The 13,907-nt window shown below is 36.9% G+C and overlaps 1 protein-coding gene across 6 annotated transcripts in view; it reads left to right on the top strand.

Moving 5' to 3' along the window:
* The window catches only part of BICD1 (BICD cargo adaptor 1), a 228,553-nt gene that overhangs the window by 172,049 nt on the left and 42,597 nt on the right, over positions 1-13,907 (top strand). For 4 of the 6 annotated variants that reach the window (XM_073877732.1, XM_073877734.1, XM_073877733.1 and 1 more), the window contains exons 5-7: positions 1,941-3,035; positions 7,034-7,185; positions 9,854-10,061. In XM_073877732.1, coding sequence (XP_073733833.1) covers positions 1,941-3,035; positions 7,034-7,185; positions 9,854-10,061 — 1,455 coding nt within the window. Of the gene's footprint in view, positions 1-1,940; positions 3,036-7,033; positions 7,186-9,853; positions 10,172-11,151; positions 11,346-13,907 lie in introns of those variants that run through there. The other 2 variants (XM_025879520.2, XM_025879523.2) reach the window with 2 other exon arrangements.

Here is a 13,907-nt window from a genome sequence, read left to right as displayed (position 1 = left end):
TTTCTTTCTTTCTTTCTTTCTTTCTTTCTCTCTCTCTCTCTTTCCTTTCTCTCTCCCCCATTTTCCTCTTTGGACTATATATTGGTAAGATATCATGTGGGTTTACCACTGGGAGACAAGAAGACAAGAGAACACAACTACACTTTGCTCTCTGTGAATGAACTGAATAACAGATACACTGTGACCAATCACTGAAACACTTTGAAAGAAGTGATATGATTTGTCACTTGTCATGATGTTATTATGTAGTGATTTTGTAGATTGAAGCAGCAAAGTTTATACTGCTCACATTGCTCACAGTTAATGTACTAGTCATTGAAATGTACTGCTCAACATTGCTCACAGTTAATGTACTAGTCATTGAAATGTACTGCTCACATTGCTCACAGTTAATGTACTGTGTTTTGGGGGACTGGTGTTTTAACTAACCATGGTCACTGAAATTCATGCATATTAGAAACTTAAGTGAGGACTGTCTCATTATGCTAATAATATGAAGGATATCATATACCACAAAGGATCATAAAAATACTAGTCTACTAGGGTGCCTGGGTGGCAGTCAGTTAAGTGTCAGGCTCTTGGTTTTGGCTCATGTTGTGATCTCAGGGTCGTGAGATCAAGCCCCGCATTGGGCTCTGCACTCAGCACAGAGTCTGCTTAAGACTCTCTCTCCCTCTCCCCTTCCCCCCACCTGCTTTCTCTCTCTCTTTCTCTCTAAAATAGATAAATAAGTCTTTCTTAAAAAATTTAAAAAATAAAGTTTGGCAATATCTCAATCTATTAAAAAAGCTACTGCTATACTGTATTATAAATTTATAGATAGGTATAGATCTCCTAAAGTAATATGCTGGTATTATATTAATTATAGTTTAAGAATTGATATTTATCTTGTTAGTATAATAATAACTTTACTTACCTCCTAGCAATTTAGAAGTTTGGAGAGATGTAATGTATGATCCAGGAAAATCTAAAAGTTCAAACTGATAAATTCCTTTAGATAGAAAAACATTCAACATCAATCTGCTATCTTTAAAGCAAGTCTCAATAATATTATTTGCTTACTGAAAAACACATTTATGTTATAAGCATGTAAAAACTTTTAATTCATAGTGATTACCTATATGAAGGGACAGAAAATGGTTTTTTTGAATTCTCCTATTATAATTTCTTATATACTTATGTTTGATGAGACAGTATTTTATATTGAGACCAGAATACTTTTCAGTATACAATAACAAAACTGTCATGTTATTCAAATAAATTGCTAATTTTTAAAATTCCTATCTGGACTGAAGGAATTGAAATGATTTGTAAATTGTTCTTTTAACCTTAAAACTCTGTGTTCTCTGACTTTTATATTAAAAGCTATCAAATGTCATACATGTCTATTCTGGGGATTAAATGTCTATTTTTTTAAGGGGATGGTTAAGGTACCTAGCATTATTTAGTAAGTTAAAGCCTTAGGTGTTAAATCTGATTTGGGGTTGAGCTCTCAGGAGGAAAGGATGATTCATAGGCACCTTGAGACAGTCACTTACCCCACATGAACTAAGGAGCAGATACATTCTAAGGCTCTCAAAATAAAGACAGTGCCAAGTACTATCTCTTGACATCATGTTATGTTTTGTATAAGGTGTTAAAAGATAAAAATAAGATTGTTTGAATAACATTTAAGTTTCATGAGTGTATGTGTATAATGCATGAGAATTTGGATGAGTAAATATGCATAGCATAATTCTTTTAAAATGATGTGCTTTTAGACTGATTGACTTACCAGAACTGCTAAAATAAGAAAACACACTCCAATTTAGTTTGAAATAATGGGGACATTGGCTCTGCTGCAGTTATTTTAAATGAATACATGCGTGACTGTGAATGGATCAAGTGCATCATTGGCATTGCACTGAAGTCATTCAGAGACTTTTTCTTTGCCATTACAGGTAGAGCGGGAAAAGGCCATTCTTCTGGCCAATCTCCAGGAGTCACAGACGCAGCTGGAACACACCAAGGGGGCGCTGACAGAGCAGCACGAACGGGTGCACCGGCTCACAGAACATGTTAATGCCATGAGAGGCCTACAGAGCAGCAAAGAACTCAAGGCTGAGCTGGACGGGGAGAAAGGCCGGGACTCAGGGGAGGAGGCCCATGACTACGAAGTGGACATCAATGGCTTAGAGATCCTCGAATGCAAATATAGGGTGGCAGTAACTGAGGTGATTGATTTGAAAGCTGAAATTAAGGCCTTAAAGGAGAAATATAATAAATCTGTAGAAAACTATACTGAAGAGAAAGCCAAATATGAGAGTAAGATCCAAACGTATGATGAGCAGGTTACAAGTCTTGAGAAGACCACCAAGGAGAGTGGAGAGAAGATGGCCCACATGGAGAAGGAATTGCAAAAGATGACCAGCATAGCCAACGAAAATCACAATACCCTTAATACAGCCCAGGATGAGTTGGTGACATTTAGTGAGGAGCTAGCCCAGCTTTACCACCATGTATGTCTGTGTAATAACGAAACCCCCAACAGGGTCATGCTGGACTACTACAGGCAGAGCAGAGTCACTCGTAGTGGCAGCCTGAAAGGGCCTGATGACCCCAGGGGACTTTTGTCTCCACGATTAGCCAGGAGAGGTATGTCATCCCCAGTAGAAACAAGGACCTCATCTGAACCAGTTTCAAAAGAAAACACAGAGGCCAGCAAAGAACCAAGTCCAACCAAGACCCCCACAATCTCGCCTGTTATTACTGCCCCACCATCATCTCCAGTATTAGATACAAGTGACATCCGCAAAGAGCCAATGAATATCTACAACCTTAATGCCATAATCCGGGACCAAATCAAGCATCTGCAGAAAGCTGTGGACCGGTCCTTGCAACTGTCTCGTCAAAGAGCAGCGGCACGGGAGCTGGCCCCCATGATCGATAAAGACAAGGAAGCCTTAATGGAAGAGATACTCAAGCTCAAGTCCCTGCTGAGCACCAAACGGGAGCAGATCGCCACATTGAGGGCAGTGCTGAAAGCCAACAAACAGGTGATCTTATTCTCCTGACAACGCATGCTGGCCAAAGCTTTCCTAACTAGTTAATTCTTTAATGTTTTTGAGTGTCCATTATCATCAGGATGAGAGGTCAGATTCCTGGTCAGCAGAGGAATAAACCAAACTATGTCCCAGTGCCAGATCAGAATGTAAGAATTATTTTTCGGTGAGTGAGTGGATGACACAGGAGAGTAAGGATGCCCCTCTAGAGAGAGGTAGAGGTGAGGTCGTTAAGCAGGATCCAAGGAGAATGCAGTTGCAGATGTAGAAAGACAATTCAGGCAGTACTTAGATGGAGTCCAGCAGTCATTGAGGGGGGAAACAGGTGATAGAGGGATGGCAGAATAGGCCGGCATGACAGCTTACACCAGGGAGATAGCGTGGCAGGTGGCCAGAGCAAACAAGTCTAGAGAGAGAGAGAGACAGACAAAGATATAGAATGTCCACGAGCTCTGCCAGTGACCACATACCAGAAATTTAGGTTCAGCTGGGATGTTAATTCACCTAGGTCAGAGCTGAAGCAGTAGAAAATTTTTCTTAACAATAGGTCTTGTCCTTCTGGAATAAGCAGGAATGCTACAATGGGACTCTACCTGACTAATCCCTAGATCTCCTTCACTACTGAATTTGTTTTCCACCCTTCAGCTTTACCTGGGTGGGAGTGCTATGAAATATAGGTGGGAAAATATTTTTAATTTCTATTTAGTTTCTCTGGAAAGTGAACCTTGAAAGACACATTTGAGAAGGGTGCTAATAAAGGGTGTTGATAAAGAGAAACAACAAAGCATCAAATACCTTCTTGCAAACATAAGCAATGCTGGTGTTGGGGGATGATTTCAGATGCAGTGCTCCTTCTTTTGCCCTTATCTGGGGGAAGCCACACCATCATTATGTCATCCACAGTACAGCTTTCTAGCATCTTTATCTTCAGTTCCCATAAATCCAGTGATGTAAATGGGAGGTCTATCCCACAAGCAGTAATATTCTTTGCACCATAAATATGTTTTATGTAAATCTAAGGGCAAATTAGGACCTTCTTTTGTGCCATCACTTCAGGGAAATAGAAAAGATTAGGATGAATAAAGAATTTGTAAGAGATCTGACTCCAATTTGAGGTCAGGGTGAAAGAATGTATTGCCATAAACTGCTACTATCCAAAGACCCAGTGACTTAGAGTGGTCATCAATAGCCAATACCATATTACTAATACCATAATAGATGAGGCTTAGACAACCTTTATCAAAGACATAATATCCTGGGCATTCATGGTCAAGCCATTCAAATAATATCTTTGACTTCTTGCAGGTTGAATATTAACAACCTGGAAACCTAGATCTATAAGTGTCAAGGTGCTTAATTGATTCAGAAGTATAGATAAGCATGGTTGATAAGCCACGGGAGACTAATTTGTGCACAGGCATTCATTGATTACACATTTCAAGGCAGGTAGTAAATAGGGATGGAAAAATAAGTGACCAAGTAATCTAGTAGGAGTTCAACACATGCCTGTAACTATTTACAGGGTAGGATATATTGAGCCGTATAAACAGTACCATTGGAATTCAGTGCAATACAGGAATACAAAGCATTCCTGGCTAAATTTTTATTTTCTCAGTGGTTTGTGGTACCATTTGCATCACATTAGCATCACAACCCTTATGGTCTCAGTAAATAAAATGAAAACACATTTCTAGCCATGCATTTAGTTTACATTTTAATGATGCTGAGCCTACTGCTATGATGCTTATGTGCCATGAATAACTTCAGATGTCTGCAGATGACATCCATCGTATTTAGACATTGTGGAATGTTCACTATTAAGACTGAGGTAAGAATTCTGTCATAAAAGTTTGAAAAAGGGGAATCTTCCTGTTTTAAAAATAGGCATTCTGCATTCTCTGTGAATCTTTTAATATACTTCAGGGTTTTTTGGTATGCACATTGTCTTCTGCTGGAATATGCAATGTTTATGAAATACCATCTGTGGACTAAACTGTGCGAGATGCTGAACATTCAATGAAGACTAATACATGGTCCCCACCTTTCAGACCAGGACTCACAAACTAGTGAGTCTGTGGGGAAAGACACAGATCATGACAGTGTGGTGTTATACAGGCTGCAGTAGAAGCTATGGAAGCATTGCCGAGGAAGGGATTAATGTTTCCTAACGGGGTTAGCAAAAAACTTCATGGAAGCAATTATACTTGAGTTTGTTCTTAAAGGATAAAGAGTTGTTTTCCAGGAGAGGAAGAAACCATTCCAGACAGAAAGAATAGTAGGTAGAGAGCCACAGAATAGAAGGATATATTCAGTGAATAGTTGGGGAAGATCTCTGTGGCTGGAAACAAGACATTTTATTTAGAAAGTCAACTTTGGGAGCATGGAGAATGTAGTGAATGCAGACATCACCAAATCTACTCAAAGGTTGTAGATACTCAGAATTTCTTACTTCTGAAAAAGCTTTGTACAGTCTGTGGACAAACAAACAAACAAACAAAAAACCCTACAAACAAAGTGGAGTCTTCTGGAGCATTTATTACAAAGAATAAATGAGTTTGTACTTCTGTTTCAGATCTTGCTTTTTTGTCATTCCTTCCTCTCCAAACCTTAGATGATGGATCATGTGGCTCCACATGCTTACAGATTTGTATGTCAACATTTTCACAACTTTTAAACTTAATGGTCTGTCCTAAGTAAATATGTGTATAATTTTTTTAAAAATTAAACAACTGACATTTTTTCCCCAGGTCAGTTTCTGCATTCTGAATAATTTTCTGAATCTAATATTTCTGAAGATTCCACTGAGCTATAGCACTACAGAACATACCAAAATATTTTATGAGTAAATTCTCATTTTAATCTGAATCTGAAATTCAATTAAAACTCATAAGAAACTACTCTGGAATCAAAACATTAACAAACTACCCTATCCCAACATTGTTTTAATTTTAAAAAGAATCCACTTGTCTCTATAGAGACATACGAAAGTTGAGGCTGTCCATTTCAAGCACAAAAGGAAATGTTAAAAACCAGGATAGTCTTCCTAGGAAATCCCATTAGTAATGGATTTTTTTTCGTTAATAATGGACTTTTTCATTAGTATTGAATATTTTTACACACTCCAAAAAGCTGTGGTTAACAGTTTGTAAAAATAGTATGTTTCCAGTTTGCCTTCAATTTTTATACCACGCGCTATGCATCAAACAGGCAGTCCCTAAATATACATTGATTTCATGCATTGATTCAGTCCACATTTTTCTTTCTTCCTACTATGTGTCAAGCTAGTTCTCAACTTGAAACACTGTTAATTTCAAAAGATTCAGAAATGTCCAAATTCCAAGTTCAAACAAGTATTTTAATTCATTCAACATTTTGGAATTTCTGCTTTTATGGAGATTGTGAAGAATTAAATTATAGGTTTTTGTTTTGAAGTTGTAGGCAAAGACAGGTAGTACTTGGTTCTTTAATTCTTTTCCTTAAACATGTAATATGGATTTATAGTTTGTCATATACCCATGCTATAAATTGCAATGGCCTGTGTCTTTTAGGCCCATAGAGCACACGTGACACAAGAATATTTGCATTCTATTGTATTTCAGTCGGTCTGTGCTTCTTCACTACCTTCTTCTTGATAAAATCCTTCCTGTATAAACTTTCATTTCTGCTCCCTTTTTGTCTGAAAAATCGCACTTTCAAGCACCTGCATTAACTATTCACTGAACTACTATCATTTCCTTAGCTCCTGATACTGACTCTGGTTCACAGCTGGCTTCCAGGGCAATTTAACCACGTTAAAGTCCAGATAGATAGATAGATAGATAGATAGATAGATAGATAGATAGATAGATAGATAGATGATAGATAGATAAAATGTAACCAAATCAATTTCATTCTCCGTTTATGAAAGAAAATAATAGACCCAGCATGGACAAATCTGTATGATCGGTTTTCCTGATATGAAAACCATAAGCATTTTGATCTTTCTGCTTCAGACAGCTGAGGTGGCACTAGCTAATCTCAAGAACAAATACGAAAATGAGAAAGCAATGGTGACTGAAACTATGACGAAGCTTAGGAACGAACTGAAGGCTTTGAAAGAAGATGCAGCGACTTTCTCATCCCTGAGAGCAATGTTTGCAACAAGGTAATAGTTTCTTCTTCCAAGATTAGGTGCGATAGGTGGGGGAAAGACTTTAAAATTCACATTTATCTCTTGAGTGTTGTTTGGTGTGCCGTCCAAGAGGGTAAGGTGTGAAGAAAACACTTGAGATTCCACTCTGACCAAACTAAGACAAAATGTTTTGTGCTGTTTTCCAGAGCCCTCTACTGGACACACTGGATCAAGCAATTCTTTTTTTTTTTTTTTTCAATTTCAATGTAATTTTATTGATGACTATTTCAGAAAGTATTTTTAAATTAATGTGATAGATATTTTCCCTAGAGGTTATATGTCCAAAAGAATTAGACTCCCCCAAAAGCCTCCAATAAGGGGGGGACGTACTTCCTAAAATAGCTAAATATTATATTTTCACCACTGAAATTTATTTCTGTGACTAAAGGACATAAAAGTGCTTATCATTAGTATTGTGTGAAAAAGACACCTCCATAATGAATATCAATATTCATTATATCAGCTAATTACTTGGACTTTAATACACTGTGAATTAAATTAGAATTTCTAAAATGTAATTGTATTTATGACCAAATTATTCACATTGCCCAGCCAATTAGTTAGACAAATATTAGTGACCACCTCCCCCCACCAGTTTCATTATCACAGTACAGTGGTTCTATATTTTGCTTTTAAACTTGAAGTGATTAAGCATGTATTGATTCAAAGATTTCAAAATCCTGAAATTTCTTTTTTTTACAAGAATTTATTTATTTATTTATTTTGAGAGAGAGAGAGAGAGAGAGAGAGAGAGAAAGCAGGAGAGCGGTGTGAAGGGGAAGGGCAGAGGGAAAGGGGGAATCTTAAGCAGGGTCCATGCTCAGGGTGGAGCCCAGACTTGGGGCTCACTCATGGCCCTGAGATCATGACCTGAGCCAAAATCAACAGTCCATGCTTAACCAGACTGAGCTACCCAGGTGCCCCATCAAAATCACGAGCTTTTCAAAGATGTTGTCATCCATTTTTTTTGCTTTCACAATTCAGTACCAAAACAAAAGCAGTCACATATCTTATATGATACAAACATGGTACAAAATTCACGAAGCGTAACTATGGCTTTATTTGCAGATTCAGTAAATAATTTACATGTAGCTGATATAAGTGTAAAAAAAAGTCCTGAGCCCTGGAGTTTGTCCAGCTTCCTTGTGTATCAGGAGAGAAAAGTTTCAAGCGCATACTTTGTGATTGATTCTCTTGGTGATGGCTGTGAGAAGACTGTGCTTGGCAGATCACAGGGATGCAGGGGACCTGTAGGAACTGACTTCTGGGTCTGAGCCTGGGAGAGTTCAAGGAGTAGGGTAGATACACCTCTGGCCACTGTGAAGGGCTGGATAGAGAAGGGGGATGGTACAGAGTGCTCCCCTCTTTGATGAAAGAAATCAGTCAGCATTACATGTAGAATATATATATATATATTCTTTTAAAAAGAAATCAGAACTTTTTTAAAGGGACATTTATATCTCAATCTGGTTTATTTAAGAATTATTTCTCCCAAATAGTGCATTTTCACACTATTTGTCTTTTTATGTATCGTAATTGCCTTTCTCCATAGTATTTTTAAAAATATTATCTGAGCAGTTAAAAATAAGCCCAGGGTCCTGAAATCCACCTTCTATTTTACTAAGTCTCAATCTTTGTTATGATATCCCTGCTATGGTATCCCTACTGCTTCTTGACATCTAAGGTTAAAAAAAATAACATTTAAGGGACCCACCTGGATCTCAAGTTCTTTCACTAGAGTCTGTTTTTTTCTTTAAAATGATGCAAGGCTTGTGTTAATTTCAGTTTGTATAGTACATTTTAGATACCTCCATCGAGTCATTAACTCTCAGCTGGTGCATGAAGAATATTTATTATCTTAGTGGGTAAGTAAACTCAGAAAAAAAATCTGTGAATAATTGTGTGATTAATTTTTCCTTCCAAATGTTTATGTGCTTAGGTTTTACTTTTGATGGGGAGAAAGATCACTGAGCTTATCTTTCTGCTATCAAAGCTGAATAAAGATGTTCCTGACAGCCTGCTCTATCTGTATCAAACCCTATGCAAATCTTGGTTTTCTTTGACATCTATTGCTTTATCATCTGGTTGAGAAATCTTTGAAAATATTCAAGTTTCTAATTTAGGCAAATCTGCCATCTTGAAAGCAGTGCAGCTGCAATTTGTATTCAAAACCCATAAATATAGATAAAGAAGGAAACGTTTTCTTTATAAATATTATTATTCTTTTGCATGCTACAAGCCTGGTCTGTAACAAACTTGTCACATTCCTCCAAAGAATACAATGTTGCACCATAGAAGAACGTACAGACTATTGTAACACATCTAAGATGCTGTGAACATTACCTGAGACTTTACTGTTCATTCTTCTGACACCCTGGAGCAGCCTCCACAGTAACTCTGTCCTTGGGGTTTAAGATGTCACCTATTAAGAGTGTCCATATGTACTCCGTTGTATAGATGAACCATCAGTTACTATATCTGCTCTGCTGTTTCCAGTTTTCCACTGTAACGGGTTACCTTCATTCTGCTCAGGGAAGACCAGGATTCTAAATCTAAATTCCAGGACAGTGCATTACTGTTCAACTTAAGTTTCGACATTTAATTTCAGTGAGATTTTCACTGAGATGTGTTTGGGTTCTAGATGTGATGAATACGTCACACAGTTGGATGAGATGCAGAGACAGTTAGCAGCCGCAGAGGACGAGAAGAAGACTCTAAACACTTTGTTACGAATGGCTATCCAGCAAAAACTCGCCCTGACTCAGCGGCTGGAGGACTTAGAGTTTGACCATGAGCAGTCCCGACGCAGCAAAGGCAAACTTGGAAAGAGCAAGATCGGCAGCCCTAAAGTAAGTGGGGAGGCGTCAGTCACCGTGCCCACCGTAGACACTTACCTCCTGCATAGTCAGGGCCCACAGACACCCAACATTCGGGGCAGCAGTGGTACTCAGAGAAAAAGGTATGCATGCAGCGATCTTCACAGTATGGTGCAGAGGCCAGATGTTTAGTTAACTGCAAAAATAAATGTGCTCTTATTGTGGAGGATGGAGGAAGGGAAGGAAGAGAAAAACTGGGAGTAGCTGTATTAACGGGGCTTGACCCTGTTGGTTTTTCCAAATCAAAACCTTTTGATAATTGTGTTGATTTATTCCTTTCTGTCCCCCACGCCCCACCTCTTGATTAACCATAATATAATTTTCGAGTATCTGTCAACATTTTTGCTGTTCCTTGTATGCGTAAATATGCCTCTCCCTTACCTCCAACCTAAAAATTGCTAGCTAAGGGGTGAATATTAAGAATGAAGCTATGTTTTACCTGTTTTACATGACATTTGAAAGTCATTGTACTTCTGGTAATGGTGCTATTTACCAGCTTCTCTTTAATGGGGCAAGAATATGAATCTGTTCTCCTAGGGAAATTTTTGTCCGCATTACCAAACTGACAACTGACTAAAAGGAGATGTCTCTACTGAGGTAAAATGGAATGGAATGTGTATAGTCTTTTTCTTAAAAGCAGGTTTTTGTGCCTTTTCACTTGGTATGTGAATGTTGCTCAATAACTCATTTGCCAGGTTTTTAGTGGCTTGGTTTTGTGACCTTTTTACAGAGTCCTGGATGTTGAATTACTTACCCTGTATTTTCAGTTAATGGTAAAATTTTTATTTTAGGAACTTTCCGTAAAGAATCAAATAATATCAATATTTTCTATTTGCGGTTCAAACTGACTAACTATAATAAATTTCTTTTCCAGTATCCAATACAGTTTCCAAATAGGGTTGTATCCTGGTATGGAAACTAAGCAATTAGCAAAAATCTTGATTTACATGTTAAAAAAAATTAAATGCCAGTATAAATAATGCTGTCACTGGTGAGGCTTTGAAAGGTAATTAAAGTAAAACTTTTTTGTTTCCTATATGTATTTTCTTGGATCTCCTGCAAGACAATTTTCACCTTCCCTTTGTGATCAGAGCCGTCCCAGGACTTCAGGGGCTACCTACCTACAGAATTTATTAAGAGTTCCCCCTGATCCCACCTCCACAGAATCATTTCTTCTGAAGGGCCCCCCTTCCATGAATGAATTCATCCAAGGGCACCGGCTCAGCAAGGAAAAAAGGTTAACCGTGGCTCCACCAGGTAAACATTTTTTCCTTGGGTGCATGTGATGCAAATGGTTAGCGGAATAGACAACTCTCCCCTTCCTCCCAACCACTCATGCCCACCCATCTACGGAGTCCGACTTTGAATTCCTACAGCTAAAGTAAACACGCCTTTACGCTTAGCACCCTGTTTCCTCCTCTATTCTGCTAGACAAGCGTTCCTTAGGAGTCTCCAGGGACTTCCTTTTAACAGCCAACGATGGAAAATGAGAGTTGGAAGGAATGGGATAGGTCAAGGGAACCTAGCATCAGGTGTAATGCAGAGCACACTCCCAGGTCCTATTTGCAATTTGGTAGCTCATAGCAATTCCATCCTGATCAAATTTTGTCATTTTGTTCTGAAAATTTTTAAGGTAATTTCAGTAAAGGGAGCCATCTTTATAAAATCCTTTCGGGCTCATCTCCTTTTGTAGTGACTCAGAATGTCTCCTCAATCATTATAGAGAAAATAGAAGTAAAATCCTCTTAAGATTTTGCTCCTCAGGAACATACACATCTTAGTGTAATATTCTTGTAGTTTGCAAGCCCTTATTGATTTATGCTTACCAATATACTCACATTTTATGTTTAGCTTCACCATTTTACATTTTTCTTTTTCAAATATTTTTCCTATGAAGAGCTTCAGTTGAAAATGTGACTCACTCCTGAGTACTGAGACCCAGACAGCTGCCCTCAGTTTTGTCTTCTGGACCCTACTGTAACCTTTGAGTTTGTCACAGAATTTTGTTTTTTAATTCACTTTGATTTTATCGCCTACCTCATTTACTTCGATTTTTACCTTAATTCCTTTTTGGAAACCTCAGCCTTTGGATCTCTAATAGTTTTCTTACCTGATCTGCGAATTAGTCTACTGATTGGGCTTAGAAGGCGTGGTGTGGAAATTTACAGCACATACTCTACATTCTAAGAGTGTTTGAGCGAATAAGTAGTGATAATGAGTTGGAAGAGCATAAAAGCCAAAATGTACACCAAAAAAAAAAAAAAAACACAAACAACAACGCTGCTGGATGTTCTTACTTTCATAACTCATTTCCTATTATTTCAGACACCTTTGGAAGGTACCTTGAAGTATCTGTAAATCACCAAAGTGGTTATGATTCATCAGGACACTTGAATAAAACCCACCAGTCGTTTTAGTGTTCCAACTGGATTTAGTAGCACTCTCTACTAGAACTTAGAAAAGAAATCCTGTGATTAATAAGTAACCCTATTGTATTTTAATTTAAAAGTGACATATCAATAAGATTAAAAATTATAAACAATAGCTATTTTCATTTTGTATATGATCATTTGATCCTTATTTACATTAATATGTATTTATATCATTGTCATGACATTGTCAAAACCATTAACATTATATTGTAAACTTTTTTGTGTTACCTAGTCTATTTTTATTTTTAAAGGTTGTTGTATCATAAATTTTGTTTCAGATGTTATTGCATTAATCAGTACTTCTTCTCTTGTTAACCACTGGAATAGGTTTTCATTATTTGTTATTTTATGCAGTGCTGCTAGAAATATCCTTATGCAGTCAACTTTTCATCAGTTCAGTTTTTCTCAAGCAAGATCATTGGGTTAAAATTACGAACATCTTTGTGTTTTGTGCTCCATTTTGACATTGCTGTCAAAGAGAGTATATCCACGTACCAAAAGTCTCACAAAACATTTTTCCTGTTTTCAGTACATTCTGACTCCTTCTATGACTTTTTGCACACTATACACAACTTGCAACTCTAAGGCTACTTAACCGTATGTGAATGAAAGCACCATTATGTTGTATTACATTCTTTAGTTTTGAATAACTAGAAAATGCCATTGGCCTTAGAAATTATCATTATATTATACAAGATTAAAGATAAAAAGAACATGGCATTCAGAATCATCACTAGGCCAGAAAATCATTTTAATGACAACGTAGCATACTAATAAGCTTTACATTTTTAACCATTCATTTGACGTTAAAATAATGACGCAGGGAGAAAGTAAAGCTGTTATTACAGCCTAAGGAATTTTCAGTTATATACCATACGTCCTACCAGATTTGTTCTTAATAAATTTTTAGATCAACTGAGCAACATTTTCTAAAAAGTTTTGGCTAAATCAATTACTGTAGAAAGTGACTAATTACCTACACCAAACAAATTGTAGCTTCTAAAAGTATTTGTATTATTGACAATATGTATTATTTTTTGTAGGCTGAACTGCATTGGGTAAGACATATTAAATATTATTTATGGTGCTTTTACTGTATAAAATGTGTCCAGTAAGCTGAGAAAGGGAAAAAATGCCATATATATCCAGTCCTATGTTCTCTGCAAGAAATATTTTAAACTCACGGGAAATAATAGATTTTTATAGTATTTTTTATTCATGAATTTAATGTTACTGATAATTATAAAATTTATTAGCTAATAACAATATATATTCATCATTTTAAAAGGATAATTCCCTGTTAATTTATTAGAATGTTTTGGATAAGTTTTCTGAAATGTATTTTTAATATATCTTTGTAGGTGATTATTATTATTCTAATAAGTGG

The sequence above is a fragment of the Callorhinus ursinus genome, unplaced genomic scaffold, assembly GCF_003265705.2.
Source record: "Callorhinus ursinus isolate GAN/ISIS: 27379988/994484 unplaced genomic scaffold, GSC_fseal_2.0 scaffold27, whole genome shotgun sequence".
In the NCBI taxonomy this organism is placed as follows: Eukaryota; Metazoa; Chordata; class Mammalia; order Carnivora; family Otariidae; genus Callorhinus; species Callorhinus ursinus.
The sequence above is the reverse complement of the archived record's forward strand: the minus strand, read 5'-3'. Positions and strand labels throughout refer to the sequence as shown.